General features: G+C 53.9%; 1 protein-coding gene and 1 pseudogene across 2 annotated transcripts in view; both read right to left on the bottom strand.

Annotated features, from left to right (window-relative positions):
* Positions 1-22,603, bottom strand: part of LOC137625779 (DNA repair protein RAD51 homolog 3-like) — a 487,355-nt gene that overhangs the window by 453,429 nt on the left and 11,323 nt on the right. Inside the window, exon 2 of one of the 2 annotated variants that reach the window (XM_068356670.1) lies at positions 10,550-10,811. In XM_068356670.1, coding sequence (XP_068212771.1) covers positions 10,550-10,712 — 163 coding nt within the window. In that variant the 5' untranslated portion in view covers positions 10,713-10,811. The remainder of the gene's footprint in view (positions 1-10,549; positions 10,812-22,603) is intronic. The other variant, XM_068356676.1, reaches the window with a different exon arrangement.
* LOC137630254 (5S ribosomal RNA) lies at positions 14,440-14,558 on the bottom strand (annotated as a pseudogene).

The raw sequence follows: 22,603 nt of genomic DNA, 5'->3' as shown, positions 1-22,603 counted from the left end.
TGAACGACGGCGAGGTTCTTCTGCGGAGGACTGCGAAGATGACGAGCCGAAGAGGCGCCTCCTAACACCCTTGTGAGGTGAAGGAAGACCTCTATGACGAAGGGGAAGGCGAGCTTTACGCCTTATACGCCCTCTGGGGGCCGTGGGGTCAGCGGGCTGACCATCAGCAGTCCTCCGAAGAGGAGTCTCTGTGAGTGAACTCCCCCGAGGGGGAGAATCACCGGTAGGAGAGACCGTAGGACTTAGTTCCTCCCTCGAAGGATGTTCGGAGGGGGGAACTAAGCCTTCAGCTACAGCAGCAACATCAGGAGCAGAGGTTTGAGACAACTCATCGGAAGCCTCTGCCACAACAACGTCGACTATAGACAGAAGATCGATCTCTTCTACCGTCGGCGATTGTTTGACAGCTGCTCCCAACTTGATCATGTCAAACAGGGCTTCCTTGGAGGGCGAACCCTGAAGCCCCAAGGAAGCCCAAAGCTGTAATAAATCATTATTAGTTACAGGCATGATAACATCCTCCTCCGGGGGAAGAGGAGGAGCTGCCTCGCTATGGGAGGCAACTCCCTCTCCCACACCCCGGGATCGGTCAACAGAATTACGGTCTACGCTACTACTCGACGGCTTCTCGGGAGAAACCGATCGAGTAGGAGCTTCGGAGGAGGTTTGGTCTATGGAAGAAGAGTCCTTAATATTTTCTCTTTTTAAAGAAACCTTTGAAGGAGAAATATTCCGTTTGGACTTCTTCCGGCGCTGAGAAAAACTCTCCCACTGGGAGGTAGACCACTCCCTACACTCACCACAAACCTTATCTCTATCACACCGGTGGCCCCTACAATAAGGACACAAGGTGTGGGGATCCGTGTCGACCGCCGACATAAACGTGCCACAAGGGCGGTCAGGTAAGCCAGGACACTTGCGCATAGCAGAGGCCAACTTCACATACACTCTGTCAAAGGAAAAGCGAAAAGCAAAAGAAAGATTAGTAATGGCTGTCCAAAAGAGGCGAGGGTGAAAGCGGATACGTCCGTCTGCCACCCGAGCCGAGAGCAATGTGAGCTCAATCACAGGTGTTTGTGTGAGGGGGGGGGTAGCAAGGTACCCTCCCTACCCTCCCGCTAACTAGCGGTGGGGTAGTAAATGACAAATTCGTAGATAATTTGTATTTTTCCTAACTATACAAACCTTAGCTATTTACATGGGGTAATTACTTCGGCGAAGCTGAATAACGAGCCATAAAAGTTTTAACGAGGGTTTCCTACCCCGTCGCTAGTTAGCGGAGGGAGGGAGGGGTAGCTAGCTAACCCCCCCCCCCCCCTCACACACACCAGTGAAAAGGCTCACTTTACTTAGAGGTAGGACTTATCTTGGGGGACAGGGCTGGCGGGCACATATGTGTAAATAGCTAAGGTTTGTATATTTAGGAAAAATACAAATTATCTACGAATTTGTCATTGTTCCGTAACTGAAATACAAACCACGCTATTTACATGAGGTGACTTAACCCTTAGGAAGGGTGGTAAGTACCCCGTCATACTGGCTTTGGCTTGCCAGGGGACCCCGAACCCGAGTTTGTACGAACTCAAGGGGTGAGGGGGTCCCTGCTCCTCGCTGGCAGTTGTGAGACTGCTGCGGCCTACGTAAGCTGTGTGTGAAGGTGAGCAGTGACTCGTCCTAGGAAGTTGACCTGGAGTTCTTCAGATGGAAATCTAGGCTAGGACTCTCCCAATACCACCTCGTCAGGTTAAGGGGACATGACAGTATTACATCTTAATACTAGGAACACAAGGAAGCATGGCTTACCTGCAAAGGTTCGAGGTCAGCTGTGCAAAGGACCCAGGATGCTGCTTTCTCCAAGGGAGGAGAGGATGAAGGAAAGAAAAGGGCCAGACAGATCTTTTCATTCACGCAGACTAAAACCGGGTAACAATGCCCTCAACCTTCAGCTACTTGTCCAATAAGGAGCCTGAGGTTAGACCAGCTGTTGTGCAGCCACCACAGGGCCGATAGAGAACGTATCGAGCCTCCTGTGTGTCACGTCTTGCAGGTAGTGGGCCGTGAAGGTGGTCTGACGCCTCCACACCCCAGCTTGCAGGACCTGCGTCACTGAAAAGTTCTTCTTGAAGCCCAGGGACGTAGCCACGCCCCTGACTTCATGCGCTCTAGGGCGACGTGACGGAGGAGGGTGAGGATTCAAGGCCAGATGCATTACCTTGCGAATCCAGGCCGAGATGGTATTCCTGGTGACCCTCCTCTTCGTCTCCCCGGTGCTCACGAACAAAGCTCGCACCTGGGGGCGAACTGCAGCTGTTCTTTTAAGATACAACCTCAGACTCCTGACTGGGCACAGTAGGAGATGGTCTGGGTCATCTGTTACAGAAAGGAGACTCGAAACCCGGAAGGAGTCAAACCTTGGGTCCGGCACTCCCGGGTTCTGAGTCTTGGCAACAAACTCAGGGACGAAGCTGAACGTTACCTCCCCCCATCCCCTTGAATGGGCGATGTCGTACGAGAGACCATGAAGCTCACTGACTCGCTTGGCCGAGGCCAAAGCTAGCAGGAACACCGTCTTCCAGGTAAGGTGGCGATCAGAAGCCTGGCGTAATGGTTTGTAGGGAGGTCTCTTAAGAGACCTGAGAACTCGAACCACGTTCCAAGGAGGAAGTCTCACTTCCGACTGAGGGCAGGTAAGTTCGTGACTCCGTATGAGGAGAGAAAGTTCCAGCGAGGAGGAAATGTCCATTCCTTTGAGCCTGAAGGCAAGACTTAAGGCTGAGCGATAGCCTTTCACTGCCGAGACTGAAAGGCGCATTTCCTCCCGCAGATAAACGAGGAACTCCGCTATTGCTGGAATAGTGGCATCGATGAGAGAGATACCCCTTCCACGGCACCAACCACAGAAAACTTGCCACTTCGCCTGGTTGACTCCGGCGGATGACTTGCGCAGGTGGCCAGACATCCTGTTCGCAACTTGTTGCGAAAATCCTCTCTCTGCGAGGAGATGCTGGATAGTCTCCAGGCGTGAAGTCAAAGCGTAGCTACGGCTTTGTGGTATATGTTGGAGTGTGGTTGTTTGAGTAGCTCGCGACGTGGAGGGAGCTCCCTCGGAATCTCCGTAAGGAGTTGCAGAAGGTCCGGGAACCACTCTGCATGATGCCATAGCGGAGCTATCAAGGTCATTGAGAGATTGACTGATGTTCTGGTCTTGTTGAGTAACCTCCTCATCAGACAGAACGGGGGAAAGGCGTACACATCGACGTTGTCCCACCGTTGTTGGAAGGCATCCTGCCAGAGAGCCTTGAGGTCTGGGACTGGGGAGCAGTACAGCGGGAGCTTGGTGTTCAGCGCCGTAGCGAACAGATCAACCGTCGGGGAACCCCACAAAGTCAGAACTTTGTTGGCTATCTGAGGATCCAAAGACCACTCGGTACTCACTATCTGCGTTGCTCTGCTCAGACTGTCAGCGAGCACATTCCTTTTGCCCGGAATGAAGCGAGCCGCTAGTGAAATCGAGTGGACTTTGGACCATCACAGGATCTCTACTGCAAGATGGGATAGCTGTTCCGAAAAGGTACGTCTCTGCTTGTTGATATAAGCCACCACTGTGGTGTTGTCGCTCATCACCACCACAGAGTGGCCCGCCAGGACTTGGTGGAACTTCTGAAGTGCCAGAAACACGGCCTTCATTTCTAGAAGGTTTATATGAAGGTACTTTTCTGATTCTGCCACAGGCCTGAGGTCCTGTGGCTCAGAACGTGGGCCCCCCACCCTTTGTTTGATGCGTCCGAAAACAGCATCAAATCTGGGGAAGGGATGAGAAGATCCACTCCCTTTCGTAGATTCTCGTCTGCCACCCACCAACTGAGGTCCGCCCGTTCCGCAGGTCCCATAGGGATCAAGGTGTCCTGGGAGTCGTGTCCTTGACTCCACCGAGACTTGAGTCGCCACTGGAGGGATCTCATCCTGAGGTGACTATTGGGAACGAGACGGGTCAGGGAGGAGAGGTGGCCGAGGAGACGAAGCCACAATAGGGCTGGGAGTTCTTCTCGATTGAGGAAAGGTCTCGCAACCTTCCTCAGCCTTGCTATCCTTTCGTCTGATGGGAAGGCTTTGTGGAGATTGGTGTCTATGACCATGCCTAGATATACCAGTTTCTGAGAGGGCTGCAGGGAGGACTTCTCGAGATTTACCACGATCCCAAGATCCTGGAAAACTTCGAGGAGTCTGTCTCGGTGGCGAAGAAGGGTTGCCTCCGAGTCCGCTAGGATCAGCCAGTCGTCCAGATAACGAAGGAGACGGATGCCGATCCTGTGGGCCCACGAAGAGATGATGGTGAATACTCTGGTGAACACCTGAGGAGCTGTGGAGAGACCGAAACACAGCACCTTGAACCGGTAGATCTTGTTGTCAAGGCAAAATCTCAGGTACTTCCTTGAAGACAGATGGATTGGGATCTGGAAGTACGTGTCCTTCAGGTCTAGTGTACACATGAAGTCTAGTGGTCTCACCGCAAGTCTGACCGTGTCTGCCGTCTCCATGCTGAACGGAGTCTGCTTGACAAACCCGTTCAGGGTCGGGAGGTCGATGACTGGTCTACAGCCTCCAGACGCCTTTCTCACAAGAAAGAGTCGACTGTAGAAGCCTGGGGACCCGTCTACAACCTCTTGGAGAGCGTCCTTCTCCAACATGGTCTGGACTTTGGCCCAGAGGGCCTGCCCTTTTGCCGATCCCATGGCAAAAGAGCTCAACGACACTGGATTCGCTGTCAGGGGAGGTAGAGAGGCTGTGAACGGGACGCGATAACCTAGAGTGATCACGGAGATCGTCCAGGCATCCGCCCCGAGTTGCTGCCACCTTGTCGCGCAACTCTGTAGGCATCCCCCCACTGGTGGACATGCCGGGGGATTGCCAACCCTAGCGCTTCCGGCCTCGGCTGGTACCTCTAGGGTTTTTGCCTCCCCTGGAAGACTTCTTGCCCCTTCTGCTCTTGGCAGGAAAGGGTTTAGACACCTTGGGCTTCGCTGTGGTCGTCTTCTTTGTGTCCTTAGCCGGACGGGGCTGCTGGACTGCTGGAGGTTTGTAGGGCCTCGATGTCAGGGCCCTGTGGATGAGGGAATCCTGGTTGGATTTCCTCCACCTCTCAGCAGTGAGCTCCACGTCCTTAGGCTCAAACAAACTCTTACCGAGAACGGAAGAGTGTCTGAGCCTGCTAGCCTCTGCACTGGGGACCTTATGATGGAACCTCTCGGACACGGCGTCCCGACCCTTGAGGATCATATTGGCCCACAAGCTCGAGACTTGGTGGGCCAGAAACTCAATGGTCCGTGTGCCCGAGAGTAAAAAGGTTTCCAGCGCTTTCCTGGTGCTTTCTTTGGAGAGGTCCTCGGACCGCACAAGGATGCCCAGAGACCCCAGCCAGATGTCGAGCCACGAAGTTGCCTGCATGACACACTTGGTGTCCTCCTGGCTTAGGATCTCAGTGGCTGAGAAGGACACGTGCCGGTTGGAGAGTCTCTCAAGAGGGACTCCCCCTGTGAGTTCTTCCACGGAGTGGTGTAAGGGAAGACTCAGACAAGACTCCTCGAGGATCTCGAAGTACCTCCCCTGGTAGACTCGAGGAGGAGGGAGGAGCTTGTTACCGGCACTCGATCTGCTGGAGGAGGCAAGCTCAGAGAGCTGGTCCTCGACCTTGTCCCTGGCACTCTTCATCCCCTGAGACCAGGGCAAAGCTGCACTGGCCCCAGAGGGTTTCTGGGTGCCGTAGACACGGTCCAGTACCGTGTCCTTCCCTTCACGAGGAGGGACCTCAGGGTCTGGGATCCCATTGAGGTTCCTCATGAGAGTCAGGACTTGCCAGAACGCGTGTTCTGACTCCTGGTGTTCTCCTCCCGAAGGACTGGCAGCGAAGTCTCCCGTCCCCAGTGGCTCTTCCTGGGGGGATGCGTGGATTTCCTCGACGGCTCTAGACGGTTCCTGCCTGATCCTCGCTGACGATTTGGGAATCATCTTAGAGTCCTTAGGCTCCCTCCTGGGCGGGATACAGGATTCGAGCAGCGAAGGGGGCAGGCTCTTCTCCACCTCTGGACGAGAAGACCTCTCAGGGAGAGGTGGAGCCTCCCCCATTGGTGCGATGGGGGAGTGGTCCGGCTCATCCGACTCTCCTGAGGAGGGGTAATCCTCCACCGCAGGGGAGGGAGAGAAGGTCTGGAGGGGAGAAGGAGCCTTGCGCAAGGATCTGCGCGGAGACAGAATAGGCCTCGGAGGAGGTTCCACGGGAGAGACTCCTCTCTTCTTCTTCAGGGGGGAGGAAGCTGCCGCTGGTTCGTGGCCCGAATCAGAGAGGGCGGGCTTAATAGCCTGCACAAGGGCTATGACTAGGGTGCCGAACCAGGGCTGCTGTCTGACAGTCGCGCTGTCAGACACCCCCTCTGGAGGGAAGGGGATCGAGGGATCCCTAGGAGGGGGCGACAAACGAGGGTTCGCCTGCAGGGCTGAAATAGAAGAGTCCCTAGACCTGTCCGGGAAGCGCCCCTCCTCCGGCGAGTGCGCTGGTCTGCGCTTGCGGGGAAGGGAACGCGACGAAGAAGTGTCCACCTGGCAGCGCTCGCGCTGGGGCTCGTGTGCCGGGCCCTGGTCAGGGTCGCGCGTGAATGGCTGGCGCGATACTGGAATCTCGCGCGCGCATCCGCGCAGGCGGGGGTGGGCGCGAGGGCACGATGGCGCGCAGGAGGGGATTCAGGAGCGATGGCGCGCTGGCGATAGCGCGGGCGCGAGGGCGCATGAGCGCGCAGCAGCTGGAGCGGGAACGTGGTCGCGAGAGCGTGTAGGCGATGGCGAGGGCATGTGGCGAGCAGGAGCCGGCCGAACACGCGGGCGCGCAGCGACCTGGTGCAGCCCCGAAGGGCATGAAATAACGGGGGCGCCTGAGCGCGTGTCCGGAAGAACCGGCCGAGGGCGCGTTAGCACTGGAGCAGGGTTGGCGCGGAGGTTGGCGCTGGTCGGATAAGACCGGCATGCTCGCCTGTGGGCGCGTTGGCCGCGCCGGCGATCGTGGGCGCGTTGGCCGCGCCGGCGATCGTGGGCGCGTTGGCCGCGCCGGCGATCGTGGGCGCGTTGGCCGCGCCGGCGATCGTGGGCGCGTTGGCCGCGCCGGCGATCGTGGGCGCGCATGGCACACATTAGGATGCGGTCGCACCGGAGTGCGTTGTTGCGGCGGCCGCGCAGGGCGCGCCGTTGGATGAGGGCACTCAGGTGCACGCTGAAGGGCTACCTTGGTCGCCTTGAATACAGGAACGGGGCGTGTAGCAGGAACAGGGCGCGTCACCGCAGCGCCGTGCGCGGTTGCATCATATGCAAGCTCGCGCGGTCTGGAGGGAGAGCCCAGAGGCGGCCGTGAGCGCCCGTGCGCTAACTTGGGAGCCTCCTGGACGACGCGCTGAGATGTCGTAGCGCGTTGGTGAGTGCGTGGGCGCTGGAGCTGGAACCGCGCGTGTCGCGCGTCTCCCCAGACGGGCGCGACGAGTCCGTAGGAACCTGTTGGCGCCTGTGCGCCAGCTTAGGTGCCTCCTGGACCGCGCGCGACGATGCAGGAACTGGTGAGCGTGTAGGCGATGGCGAGGGCATGTGGCGAGCAGGAGCCGGCCGAACACGCGGGCGCGCAGCGACCTGGTGCAGCCCCGAAGGGCATGAAATAACGGGGGCGCCTGAGCGCGTGTCCGGAAGAACCGGCCGAGGGCGCGTTAGCACTGGAGCAGGGTTGGCGCGGAGGTTGGCGCTGGTCGGATAAGACCGGCATGCTCGCCTGTGGGCGCGTTGGCCGCGCCGGCGATCGTGGGCGCGCATGGCACACATTAGGATGCGGTCGCACCGGAGTGCGTTGTTGCGGCGGCCGCGCAGGGCGCGCCGTTGGATGAGGGCACTCAGGTGCACGCTGAAGGGCTACCTTGGTCGCCTTGAATACAGGAACGGGGCGTGTAGCAGGAACAGGGCGCGTCACCGCAGCGCCGTGCGCGGTTGCATCATATGCAAGCTCGCGCGGTCTGGAGGGAGAGCCCAGAGGCGGCCGTGAGCGCCCGTGCGCTAACTTGGGAGCCTCCTGGACGACGCGCTGAGATGTCGTAGCGCGTTGGTGAGTGCGTGGGCGCTGGAGCTGGAACCGCGCGTGTCGCGCGTCTCCCCAGACGGGCGCGACGAGTCCGTAGGAACCTGTTGGCGCCTGTGCGCCAGCTTAGGTGCCTCCTGGACCGCGCGCGACGATGCAGGAACTGGTGGGCGCCGAGGCGCTGGTGGGCGCGTGAGCGCAGGTGGCCGCTGGGGCACCGGTGGACGCGTATGCGCAAGTGAGCGCGGGAGCGCCGTATCAGGAACTGCTGGTGGACGCGTTAGCGCAGGTGGCCGCTGGGGTACCGGTGGGCGCGTATGCGCAGGTGAGCGCTGGAGCGCCTTATCAGGAACTGCTGGTGGGCGCGTATGCGCAGGTGAGCGCTGGCGCGCTAACTCAGGAACTGCTGGAGGGCGCCGGGGCGCCGAAGGGCGTGGGCGCGCAGGGGGACCCTGGCGTGTAACAGGAACGGTGCCGCAAACGCCTAAGAGTGAGCGCCGAGGCGCTAAGTCAGGAACCGCAGCATCAGCAGCAGGCGAGCGCTCAGGCGGTGCCTGTCGCTTGAGGGCAAGAGGCGCAGTTTTGCGCTCAAGACCCTTCAGCCCCGAAGGGCCCGGAGACTGCGCAGTGGCAGTATCAGGTGGAGAGTCACGCGCATCAGGAACTCTGGAAGTGGAAGGTTGGGCGACAGGTCACAATGTCCCGAAGGACGACCATCCTCCGAAGGGGATCGCAAACGATCCCCGGAGAGGTCTAGGTTGGTAGCTGGCAGGACTGGAGAACGGCGAGTCGTCTCCTCCGCAGAGGACTGTGGTGACGACGAGCCGAAGAGGCGCCTCTTAACCCCCTTGTAAGGAGAAGGAAGGCCTCTACGGCGAAGGGGAGGACGAGCCTTCCGCCTTATATGCCCACGAGGGGCCGTGGGATCAGCAAACTGACCATCGATGGGCCTCCGAGGAGGAGTCTCTGTAAGCGAACTCCCCCAAGGGGGAGAATCGCCAGCAGGAGAGACCGTGGGACTTAGATCCTCCCTCGAAGGATGTTCGGAGGGAGAGTCTAAGCCTTCAGCTACCTCAGCCACAGGAACGGGAGTTTGGCTAGACCCACGGGATGTCTCCGTCACAACAACGTCAACCACAGACAGAGGATCTATCTCCGCTGTAGTTGGCGATTGTTTGACGGCTGCACCCAGTTTGATCATGTCAAACAGAGCTTCCTTGGAGGGCGAACCCTGCAGCCCCAAGGAAGCCCAAAGCTGCAATAAATCATTGTTAGACACAAAATCCTCCTCCGGGGGAGGAGGGGCAGCTGCCTCGCTATGGAAGGCAACTACCTCTCCCGCACCCGGGATCGGTCAATAGCACAGCGGTCTACGCTACCACTCGCCGGCCTCTCGGAAGAGGCCGCTCGAGGGGGAGCTTCGGAGGAGGAAAGGGCAACGGAGGAAGAAGTCCTGGAATTTTCTCTCTTCAGAGAAGCCTCTGAAGGAGAAAGATCCCTTTTGGCCTTCTTCTTACGGTGCCGGGCAAACCTCTCCCACTGGGAGGTAGACCACTCCCTACATTCAATACAGTACATACATTACCACTATCACACCGTTGGCCCCTACAGTGAGGACACAAGGTGTGGGGATCAGTGTCGACCGCCGACATAAAGGTCCCACAAGGGCGGCCAGGAAGTCCAGGGCAAGTACGCATAACGGCAGAGGCCAACTACAGTCACACTCCGAAAAAGAAAAAGCAAAAATACAGATTAATTATGGCAGTTAAAGCGAGGGAGAGCACAGACAGGTCTGTTCTCTACCCGGGCCAAAAGTAAAGTGAGCCTTTCACCAGTGTGTGTGAGGGGGGGGGGGTAGCTAGCTACCCCTCCCTACCCCCAGCTGACTAGCGGAGGGGTAGGAAACCCTCGTTAAAACTTTTATGGCTCGTCATTCAGCTACGCCGAAGTAATTACCCCGTGTAAATAGCTAAGGTTTGTATTTCAGTTACGGAACAAACCCTCGTTAAAATTCTAATGGCTCGTCATTTCAGCTACGCCGAAAGTAATTACCCATATTAAATAGTGTGGGTTGCATTTCAGTTACGGAACAAAGCAGGTTTAGACATAAACCTGCCACACTTCTTATCAGATTTACCTGTACACAGTATTTCAACACACTTCTCTATCTAAACTACAAAGATAAAGTAAAAAAATTAAAACAGCCAATATGGAAGAGGCAACAAGTACATGTGTACAATATGGATGCGGCCGATTTTAACCATAAACGTCTAGCTGAATGAGGGATGGACAGTGTTTACATGCCACCCATCAATAGTTTTAACAACCTTGTTAAATTTTTAATGGTCATTCAAGCATTGTTGAAGTTATACTTCTATTATAGGATGATACAGTGTTGGTATTCAAGTAGGAACAACTCACTGCTATACTGTTCTGTATACAACACACCTGCATGTAGTTCCATTGGCCTTAGGCCTTTGACATCAGCAACATATATAAAACCTTCATCTTTAAGTTTTGAGATGAGTGATGGAGAAAGAGGAAAACTACTTAAGGGCTCATCCTCACTTCTGTCTGGATTATTTACATCTGCAATCTTTGAAGAATCCATGGTACAAGAAATTATATAATTTCCAACTTGAATATTGCTGACATATTCAATACATTTTGCCTGGTAGTGTTCATCTAAGGAGCTGAATCAACTGCTAACCTGTCAAATTAAAAAATATAGGGAAGCCTTTATCCATAGTTAAAAATGTGTTCTTATACATTTGCTATATGGCTATATCTATCTGGTTTGATTATGTTCTTGAATCATGCAAAAGTGTAATGCTGTAAGAGATCCCTATCTCACCTACCACATCATATTACACTACATTCCATTATGCCACTAGTTAACAGATACTGCACATGCAAATCAGAAAATGAGAGGGACTAATCGTAGGAAAATTATTTACAGAAAAAGTATATTATTCTAAACATCAGAGATTTTCAAAATTATTTTACCTGAGTCTTTCAATAGGACCATGACTTCAGCGAATCTGAAACGACTGTAAAAGTCTAATGAGGTACTGTACTGTAATTATAACTGCTGAAGTGGCACGTGGCAGGGAAGCCCTGCCCACCTGCCAGACAGCTAGACAGCTTGGAACTTTCAGGGGTGATTGATGCAAGATGCTTAACTTAAAGGAATCAGGTTTGTATAGTGACGGAAAATACAAATACCTTCAAAATTTGTGATTTGTTCCAACACAAATACAAACCATTGTCCTATTATGTGAGACTCATCCTTAGGAGGGAGAAAGTTCCTATGAAACCAAATATGGCTAGCTTAACTTTCCCTAGAAATGCCAAAGCACCTGAACATGTATAAGAGCAAGGTAATGACTTCTGTAAACTCCTGCCAACTTCCTAACAGTCTGAGCATGAAAATGACAAATTCGAAGATAATTTGTATTTTTCCTAACCATACAGACCTTAGCTATTTACATTGGGTTTACCTTTTAGCGTAGCTGAAATGGCGAGCCATTAGAATTTAACAAGGGTGTATTACCCCCGCGCTAGTTAGCGGGGGGGTAGGGGAGTGGTAGCTAGCTACCCTTCCCCCCCTCACACACCGGTGAATTGCTTCACTTTCACTTAGAGGTAGGACTTGTCTTGGGGGACAGGGCTGGCGGGCAAATATATGTAAATAGCTAAGGTTTGTATGGTTAGGAAAAATACAAATTATCTTCGAATTTGTCATTTGTTCCGTAACCGAAATACAAACCACGCTATTTACATTGGGTGACTTACCCCTTAGGAAGGGTGGAAAGTCCCCAGCCATACTGGCTTTGGCTTTACCCGGGGACTCAGAATCCGAGTGAGTCGCACTCGAGAAAAGGAGTCCCTGCACCTCACGAGTTCCTTGCTCCGCAAAGAACTGTGTGGCCTACATAAGCTTGTGTGTGAAGGAAGAAGTGTGACCCGTCCTAGGCAGTTGACCTGGAGTTCCAGAAGGAACTCTGGGTTAGGACGTTCCCAATACCACCTCGTCAGGGTATGGGGGACGCGACAGTATTGACTCAATACTCGGAACACAAGGAAGCATGGTTTACCTGCAGAGGTTTGAGGTCAGCTATGCAAAGACCAAGATGCTGCTTCCCAGTAGAGGGGATAATGAAGAAAGAAGTAAGGGCCAGACATACTTCTTTCGTTCATGCAGACTAAAACCTGATAACAATGCCCTCAACCTTCTGCTACCTGTCCAAAAAGGAGCCTGAGGTTGGACCAGCTGTTGTGTAGCCACCACAGAGCGATAGAAACGTATCGATACTCCTGTGGGTCACGCCCTGCAGGAAGCGGGCTGCGAAGGTCATTTGACGCTTCCAGACTCCAGCTTGTAGCACCTGCGTCACCGAGTAGTATTACTCGCAGGCAAGAGACGTTGCGATGTATCCGACATCGTGCTGTAGGGCGACGTGACGGGGGAGGGTCTGGAATCAGGTCGAGATGAATGTCCTTGAGTCCGAGATGAAGAGGTATACTGGTGACTCTCCCCCGTGTCCTTCTTGTGCTCCCAACCCGGCTGCACGTGAGGACAAACTGCAGCTGTTCCCAAAGATAACCCCTCGATTCCTTTACTGGCAAGAAGGAGAAGGTTTTGGGTCATTAGATACAGAATGGTGACTCGAAATCTTGAAGGAATTGGACCGAAGGACCGGGACCCCAAGATTCTGAGTCTAGCCAACAACTAAGGAGCGAACCTGAATGTTGCCTTCCCCATTCCTTAGAAAGGGCGGAGTCGTACGAGACCAAGAAGATTGCTTACACACTGGCCGCGGCCAGAGTGAGCAGGAGCCCCAAGACGGAATACGATCAGAGGCCTGACGTAAAGGGTCTTGAGAAGATCTCTTAAGGGACTAAAAAGTCCGAGCCATGCTCCATGTTGGAGGTCTCACTCCGACTAGGGCAAGGACGTTCGCAGCTTCGCATGAGCGAGGAAAGGTCCAGCGGGAAGGAAAAAGTTATTCCTTTCAGCTTGAAGGTCAGGGAAAGGCTGAGCGACAGGCTTCATTGCCAAGAGCGGAAAGGAGTTTCCTCCCGCCGAAAAGCAATAAGTTCGTTATTGCTGGAGAAGAGGCCTCAAGGGAAGAGGTATATCTCCCACGACACCAACCACAGAAGACTCTCCACTTCGCCTGGAAGACCCCTACGGATGACTATAGCAGATGACGCGACCTCCGCCCCGCGACTGTAGCGGGTTGTCTCTCCTTGAGGAGGAGGCGTAGTGTCTCCAGGCATGAAGCCGAAGCGACGCCCCGGCTCGTGAAAGATGTTGCAGTGTGGTTGTTTGAGTAGCCTGTGCCGTGGGAGAAGCTCTCCCGGGAGTTCTGTCAGGGGAAGCAGAGGGTCCGGAAACCGTTCTGCGTATAGTCCCAGTGGAACTCTCAGGGCCATTGAAAGGTTGACAGACAACCTGGTCTTGTTGAGACCCATTCTCAACAGACAACAAAGTAGGGAAGACGCAGGCGTCGATGTTGTCCCACCATCACCGGAATGCATCTTGCCAAAGAGTCTCGGGGTCTGAGACTGTGGGGAAGAACAGCGGAAGCTTGAGGTTCCAAGCTGTCGCGATCAGGTCCCCCAGGCCAGGACTTGCTGGTTACTCAAGGCCAAAGACCCCCAGGTACACTCTCTCTACGAGGCTCTGCTCAGATAGTCGGAGAGAACATTCCTCTGCCCGGAATGAGCGAGCTGATGGTGGTATTGAGAGGATCTCAAATCATCTCAGTATCTCTATTGCAAGATGTGAAGGTATGAAAATGCGTCCCTTGCTGGTTAGAACACGCCAGTACCATGAAGTCGTCGCTCACGGAGCGACTCGGCAGGAGCTGTAGGATCTGTAGAGGGGCCAGACTACGGCCCCTAAGCCTGCCTGAATGATGGAGAGGTATCCTTCAGGTCCTGACCATAGGCCTGGACCGGAACATGGCCCCCCCCCCCCCCCTTTTCTTTGACGAGACCGAGAACAGCATCAAGAATGTGGGGAAAGGACGAGAATATCCACTCCCATCAAGAGGTTCCATAGGTCAACACACATTGCAGGTCTAATCGTTCCGCTGGTCCCATAGAGGCCAGAAAGTCCGGTTAATCGTTGCTTTGAAACCACCGGAACTTGGGCCGCCCCACAGGGAACTTATCCTGAGGCGACCATTCGGAACTTTAGACGGGTCAATGAGGAAAAGAGACCTAGGAAATGTTCAAAGGTAGGGCTGAAAGCTCTGCCTGACTGAAAACAGGTACTGCGACTCTCCTCAGCCTTGCCACAGTCAACTGAAGGGAAGGCTCGGAGGAGGCGGCAACAGAATCTGACATCCCCAGGCGGTCACCCATCCAAGTACCGACCAGACCCGACGTTGCTTAACCTCGCTGGACGGACGAGAAGCAGGATTTCCAACGTGGTAAGGCCGTTGACTCAATATCATGGCTAGATACTCCAGATGTTGAGGCCGAAAAAGAAAAGGCTCCTAGCAAATTACCATGAACCCCAACTCATGGTAAGGATCCGGAAGCTTGTCCCGGCGTTGAAGAAGGTCGAACCCAGAGTTGACCAGACCTCCAAAAGGCGAAGGAGGCGGAAGCCTGCTCCTGAGCGACCATGAGAAAAGCAGGGAGAGGTCTCTGGGGAAAAACCTGCGATGCCACGGCGGGATCGCCACACTGCATCTTAAGCAGAAATACCTGTAGTCTAGGCTGAATTCCAAGAGCTTCCTGGAAGATGGATGGAATGGAAACTGAAAGTACCCGTCCTTCCGATCCAGGGCCTAAGGAGTCCTGTCGCCTCGTTACCAGTCTGATCGATTCTGCTGTTCCACGCTGGACGAAGTTTGTTCGACAAACTTGATCAGAGCTGAGAGGTCGACTACAGAATTCCCGTCTCAGATACTTTCCTACGAGAAAGGATCGACTGAAGAAGCCAGGGGGTGAAGCCGTCGACGATCCTATGGAAGACCCTTCTCCTAAGGCATGGATCATTCTGCCCAAACAGGCAAATTCTTGCCGACCCTGTGGCATAGAGGTTCAGTGACACTGAATTCACTGACAGAGACGGCAGGCGCGATATCCTTGGCTGATCACGGAGATCGTGCAGGAATCGGCATCGGGAAGTTGTTATCCGGATGAGTAACCTTAGGCATCCTCCCAGCGAGTTTGTGAACTCTGCCGCTCCCTCTAGGATTATGCCCCCCCAGGAGAGCCTCCCGTGCTACCTGTTCCTGACAGGAGGGGACTGCTATTGGACACCTTGTCTCAGTTGTCGTAGCCGGTCCGATAACTTAGGCCGACGAGGCTGAAAGAAAGAGGCACTGGAGCCCTGCAGGGTCTGGAAGAAAATGCCTTGGAGGAGTGAAAACGGAAGTCGACTTCCTCCGCACAACCGCTGTCTATGTCTCTGTCCTTGGGCACAAACAAGCTCTTCCCAAGGATGGAAGGGTGTCTGAGGTTGTCGACATCCACGGATGAGACACCCGAAAGGAAGCCCTCGGTCATTGCGTCCAGATGGTCCAACATCGAGCTTGCCCGCAAGTTCAAAACTTGGCGACGAAACGCCAAGGTGCTTGAGCCCGAGAGGAGGAAAGTACCCATGATCTTCCTGTAGCTTCCTTGAACAAAACCTTGGGTCGCAATCGAGGAGGGAAAGGACCTGGTAAGCCCCTTTCACGAGATGGAAAAGAGGAAGGGGTAAACCAGTCACCCCTTGGCCGATGGAGAAATCTTGAACGGAAAGCTCCCTGGCAAAACCCTTCCAGGGAATGACGGGGAAGGGCTAACCCAGGTTCTAGAAAGAAGAATGTTGCTCAGACCTCCCTGAAGATTCTTCCTGCTCTTGCATGTGCCATGCTCTGCGTTTACGGGGTGAGGCCGTGTTCTGGAAATACGCTCCAGAAGACTCGCCAGGCTGGCCATGCTGGGAAACCCCAACGGGAATCACAGTCGCAATCGCCCTGGCGCTCGCGCGATGGTAAATCAATGGTTTGCGCGTGGCCGTACGTGGAAGCGCCCATGCGCGGGCACGCAGGAACGCAAACGAAAGTGCACGAAGGAGCGCAGAAGGAGGGCGAGCGTGGTAGGAAGGGCGAGAGCTGGTGGTCGGCGAGCGATGACCTGTAGGCGAGCAATGGATACTGCAGGAATCAAGCCGACGTTCGCGCGATGAAACACCGTCGGTCCGCGCGACGGAACACCGTCGGTCCGCGCGACGGAACACCGTCGGTCCGCGCGACGGAACACCGTCGGTCCGCGCGACGGAACACCGTCGGTCCGCGCGACGGAACACCGTCGGTCCGCGCGACGGAACACCGTCGGTCCGCGCGACGGAACACCGTCGGTCCGCGCGACGGAACACCGTCGGTCCGCGCGACGGAACACCGTCGGTCCGCGCGACGGAACACCGTCGGTCCGCGCGACGGAACACCGTCGGTCCGCGCGACGGAACACCGTCCGTCCGCGCGACGGAACACCGTCCGTCCGCGCGACGGAACACCGTCCGTCCGCGCGACGGAACACCGTCCGTCCGCGCGACGGAACACCGTCCGTCCGCGCGACGGAACACCGTCGGTCCGCGCGACGGAACACCGTCGGTCCGCGCGACGGAACACCGTCGGTCCGCGCGACGGAACACCGTCCGTCCGCGCGACGGAACACCGTCCGTCCGCGCGACGGAACACCGTCCGTCCGCGCGACGGAACACCGTTGGTTCGCGCGCGGGCGAACATTGTAGAGCATGTGCGCGGTCGCGCATGAGCGTGGGCGCGCGGGCACGTGGGCGTGTGGACGCGCAGGCACGTAGGCGCGCGGGTGAGCGCAGGCGGTCGGGACACCGATGACGCGTAGGCGGGCGATGGCGCGTTCTGGCGAGCGATAGCCCGTAGTCGAGTGAAGGCGCGTCGGCAAGCGATGGCGCGTCGGCAAGCGACGGCGCGTTGGCGAGCGGTGGTGCGTTAACAAAACGCTAGCGCGCAGGTGAAGAATCGCGCGGGCGTGTAGGCGATTGCCAACGCGAGAGAGACTAGTGATGGTTAGCGCGCATTGCGCTAACAGAAGGCGCGCAGGTGCATCAGGAAGGTGAGCGCTGAAGCAAGCTGTTAATCAGGCGATCCTAGACGGTCAGAAAAAACCGTTGGCGCCCATTGGTGCGTGGCAGAAAAGGGCGCACAGATGTGCGCTGGCGATTGAAGAAAGCTGGCGCCCAGAAGGACAGAAGTAAAGGTGAGCGCTGGCGAGCAGGAGGAAGATCTACGGCAAGACTCAGCTACCGGAGATCGTGGTCCACAGCAGGCGAGCGCTAGATCGCTACTGATGGTGTCCAGGGGAACTGACACGCGTGGCAGATTGATGGCGATCGTTGACGCGTAGGAGATCGCTGACGAGCAGGCGAACGTAGACGCGTCTAGGGTCGCTGGCGAGCTGGTGGTCGCTGGCGAGCTGGTGATCGCTGGCGAGCAGAAGGCAACGCGTGGAAGCCTGTGCGTAGAAGAAGAGTCCTTGTCCAAGACCTGAACCGAAGTTCTAGATCGCGAGGGCGAACGTGGGCGCACAGGGCGCGTAACAGGAACCAACAGGAACAGCAGAGATGATCATCATGAGAGCGCTGACGAACAGGAGAGCGCTGGCGAACAGGAGAGCGCTAGCGATCAGGAAAGCGCTGATGAGCAGGAGAGCGCCTGTGCGCTAACACTGAGCAGGAGAGCAGGAGAGCGCCTGTGCGCTAACACTAAGCAGGAGAGAACACAGCAGAAGGGCGCGCAGGGGAACCCTGACACGCAATGGAAGAACCCCCGTGGGAGGCAACCCTTTGCCCCGAAGGGATCGTTGTCCGTCGGGAGACTGATGTCCGTCGGAAGACCGTTGTCTGTCCATCGGGAGACTGATGTCCGTCGGAAGACCGTTGTCCGTCGGGAAGACCGTTGCCCGTCGGAAGACGAGGTCAGACTGCTGTCCATCTGCACCAGGGGCGGAAGATCAAGAAGAAGGAGTTGTAGGCTGCATACGGAGATTCAAAAAGGCGCCTCTTAGCACCCTTATAGGGAGATGGGAGGCCCTTACGACGTAGCGGACGGTGAGCCTTACGGCGAAGGCGGCCAACAGCAACAACAGCAGAAGAGTCCTCCGAAGAGGAGTCTCTATGAGTGTACTCTCTCGCGAACGAAAGAGAAACACTTCGTAGAAGAGACGGGTCAGCCAGTGACCTAAAAGGAGCAATCCTCTGAAGAGGGGCTCCTGCAGTTGCCCAGCCCCTTGAGCGTAACTGCAGGTGCGACCGCTCAGCACCAAGAGCATAGTAGCACGAAAAAAAGGCAAGAGAAGAACCCCCCAAAAGGGGAAAAACTCAAGCCTGGACAGGAAAAACTTCCCTCGGAAGGAAAGTTACCCACCCAAGGAGGCGAGCCTCCTGAGTGTTCTAAAATGAACTGGAGAGCTGTCAATCGTCACGGGAGTACTTCCAGAAGAAGGAGACACGCCCCTGACGAAGATCTATAGGGGAGGCAGCAACAGCCGAATCCCCAGGCCTCAACAAGACAGCTCACTCCGTAGTCACATTACAGAAACGAACTAGATCGGTAACTGTAAAAAAAAAAAAAAAAATCATTAGTTAACATTCATTCCCCCGGGAAGGCTCCGAAGAGGAATCCCGAGGGAAAGGAAACAAGAATTACACAACAGGCACGTGCCCTCACAACCACTTACACTCACGGAAGGAGAGCTGTAACCAACACAGAATTATAACAATTATAATTATGTAACTATGTAATTATGTAATTTAAAAATGAATGAACACTAAAGAAAGAACGAAAACCCCAAAAGGAATCGTTCTACACAGCTGAATAATCAACAAATACAATTAGATTCATAAAGTAATTGAGACAAAACGTACGGCGTAGCAACACCCCCACACGGGAAGGAATTTACAAAGGCGTAGTAAGTAACGTAGTAAAAGGGTGAACGACCTCAAGAGAGAGAGAGAGAAAGACCGAAGTCAAACTCGATCGCGACCCATGAAATTACACCATGGTGGCCTAACTGCCGAGGGCTCCACGGAGATATCGTACACTACACACACAAGCACAAACTCTGAAAAGGAAACTTACTGATTTCTACACTCAAATATATACATAAACATGAGAAAATGTTTACATATATATTGAGTAAAAGAAAAGTAAGTGATTAAGTAAAGACAAAACAAACAATGGCTGCCAAGCGAGGACAAAGACAGAGACATCTGTCCATGTCCGAGCCAAAAGTGAAAGTGAAGCAATTCACCGGTGTGTGAGGGGGAGAGGGGTAGCTAGCTACCACTCCCCTATCCCCCTGCTAACTAGCGCGGGGGTAATACACCCTCGTTAAATTCTAATGGCTCGCCATTTCAGCTACGCTAAAAGGTAAACCCAATGTAAATAGCGTGATTTGTATTTCGGTTACGGAACAAATGTCAGTTGTTAGGTTAGGCCTATACCAAGAGTATGGGGTTATCAGTCACAGGAGAGCCTATAACCTCTTACACTATAGGATATGTTGTCAGAATATATATGAATTAGGAAATGGGTTTGCATACAATCTATCCATCCTCCCCCTCATCTGGAAGGATGAAGGAGATAATTTTAACAGATCTTATCGGAAAAGAAATGTTACTTGGTGATGAAGCTCACCTCCATCTGATGTCTGGTCCAGCTGATAGTGACCACAACTGCAGCACCCCAGAAAGAGGGAAGGAGAGTAAAAGAACAATCACCGTACATTTTAATCTAGGCTTACATTGACACTGCTATCTTGGATGAGATGCAACTTGTCTTGCAAGAAATCTAAGATGGCTACATAACCTGATGAGCAGCCACCACAGAAACATGAGTAAAGGTACCCAAAGACTTGTGAGTATACTCCCACGGGTTTTAAAGGTCACTCATGAAGGCAGAGGCAAGGGACAGTGACAATGCCTTATCAGGACAATGCCCTAAGACTGACCATATATACATATGATCTACACCTTAGCCTCCTCTCCACTCAGATAATGGCTGCTAATGTCTCAAGAAGTAGACCTATAGGCTCACCCAACCCCCCATCCTTAGCCTACAAGGATGGTGAGATTGCAGACACTTCAAGAAACTACAGTAACGAGTTTGAGCAGGACTTGATCTCCCATCCAGCAGAATGCCAGGCAGACACATTCTCTATAAGCCACCATAACCCTAATGGGAAGTAAAGAAAATGTTTGGTAGCATATTCTTGTCTAAATACCTAACCCAATGACAGGTCCCTCTGTAATGCCCTCTGGACACCTCCTGGAAAGAGATGGAGAAGGATTTGAACCTAACATTGTGGGCAGCTGGGTCTTGGCTATGGACTCAAGAACAGGCTACAGTGACTTCTTTTCATCCTTCACAATGACAAGTGACATATAGGCTTTCAAAAGTTTGCCAACTTCCTTCCCAGAAGTTAATGGTATCCAAACAACCATGAAGAGTCAAGGTTTTGTCTCATGCTCATCTCAAAGGATTGAATGGGGCAAGCCTAAAAAACTTGAGAACACTGGTCAAATTCAACTACAAGTCCTCAGATTACAGGGTGGGCAAGATTATGTGAAGCTAATCATGAGCATGAAGAAAGGTCTAAGCCCTTCTGTCTGAAGATCTGACTCAAGGCTGAACAGTAGTCTTTCACCTCTGAGACTGAAAAGGAGATTCTCTTGACAAAGGAAGACAAGAAAATTAACTTTTACTTGAAAAGAGGCTCCAACCAAAGAAGCATCCCTTCTACGACACAAATCGGAGAAGGTAGCACCTCAAAAAGGGGCATCAGCAGATCTGGATACCAATTGGGGAGGAAGCATTGTCTCTCGAGGACCGAGGTTGTCCAGGTGTTAATTCGCCTTCGCTACCACTCGTCGGGACCCCGGAGAAAGCTGTCCGAGTAGGAGCTTTAGAGGAAAGTTGGAAGGTGGAAGAAGAAGCCTTGGCTTTTTGTGTTTCAAAGCAACCTCAAAAGAGGAAGAATCCCCCTTAAACGACTTCTTCCGCCTATACCCATACCTTTCCCACTGGGAGGAAGACCACTCCCGACACTCACTACACTTATTATCTTCGTCACAGCATTGTCCTCTGCATATGGGACAAAGGCTGTGGGGATCCGTCTCCACAGCAGACATAAACTTCCGGCAGGGGGGGCCTTTAGATGACAAATTCATATTTAATTTGTATTTTTCTTAACCATACAAACCTTAGCTATTTAAATAGGGTATTACTTTCGGCGTAGCTGAATGACAAGCCATTAGATTTTTAACGAGGGTTAACTACCCCCTCGCTAGTTAGCGGGGGATAGGGGAGGGGTAGCTAGCTACCCCTCCGCCCTCACACACCGGTGAACTGATTCACTTCGCTTAGAGGTAGGACTTCACGGGGGACAGGGCTGGCGGGCAAGTATGATTAAATAGCTAAGGTTTGTATGGTTAGGAAAAATACAAATTATCTACGAATTTGTCATTTGTTCCGTAACCGAAATACAAACCACGCTATTTAAATAGGGTGACTTAACCCTTAGGTAGGGTGGTAAGTCCCAGCCTTACTGGCTTTGGCTCTGCCCGGGGACTCAGAATCCGAGTGTGTAGCACTCGAGATAAGGAGTCCCTGCACCTCACAAATCCCTTGCTCTGCAAGGAACGTGCGGCCTACGTAAGCTTGTGTGTGAAGGAATGAAGTGTGACTCGTCCTAGGAAGTTGACCTGGAATCCTTTAGATGGAATTCTAGGATAGGACGTTTCCAATACCACCTCGTCAGGGTATGGGGGACGCGACAGTATTATCTTAATACTAGGACCACAAGGAAGCATGGTTTACCTGCAGTGGTCTGAGGTCAGCTGTGCAGAGAACCCAGGATGCTGCTTTCCCCAAGAGAGGGGAGGATGAAGAAAAGAGTAAGGGCCAGGCATACTTTTTCATTCATGTAGACTAAAACCGGGTAACAATACCCTCAACCTTCTGCTACTTGTCCATTAAGGAGCCTGAGGTTTAGACCAGCTGTTGTGCAGCCACCATAAGGCCGATAGAGAACGTATCGAGCCTCCTGTGGGTCATGTCCTGCAGGTAGTGGGCTGTGAAGGTCGTCTGACGCTTCCAGACCCCAGCTTGTAGAACCTGCGTCACTGAGTAGTTTCTCTTGAATGCCAGGGACGTAGCGATGCCTCTAACATCGTGTGTTCTAGGGCGACGTGACGGAGGAGGGTCTGGATTCAGGGAATGGTGGATGACCCTGCGAATCCATGCTGAGATGGTGTTTTTAGTGACCCTCCTCTTCGTCCTTACTGTGCTCACAAACAATGCTCGCACTCGAGGACGAGCTGCAGCTGTTCTTTTAAGATAGAGCCCAGACTCCTTACTGGGCACAGTAGGAGATGGTTTGGGTCATCTGTTACAGAATGGAGACTCGAAATCCGGAAGGAGTCGAACCGTGGGTCCAGAATCCCAGGATTTT

This window comes from Palaemon carinicauda, chromosome 2 (genome assembly GCF_036898095.1).
Source record: "Palaemon carinicauda isolate YSFRI2023 chromosome 2, ASM3689809v2, whole genome shotgun sequence".
Classification (NCBI taxonomy): Eukaryota; Metazoa; Arthropoda; class Malacostraca; order Decapoda; family Palaemonidae; genus Palaemon; species Palaemon carinicauda.
The sequence above is the reverse complement of the archived record's forward strand: the minus strand, read 5'-3'. Positions and strand labels throughout refer to the sequence as shown.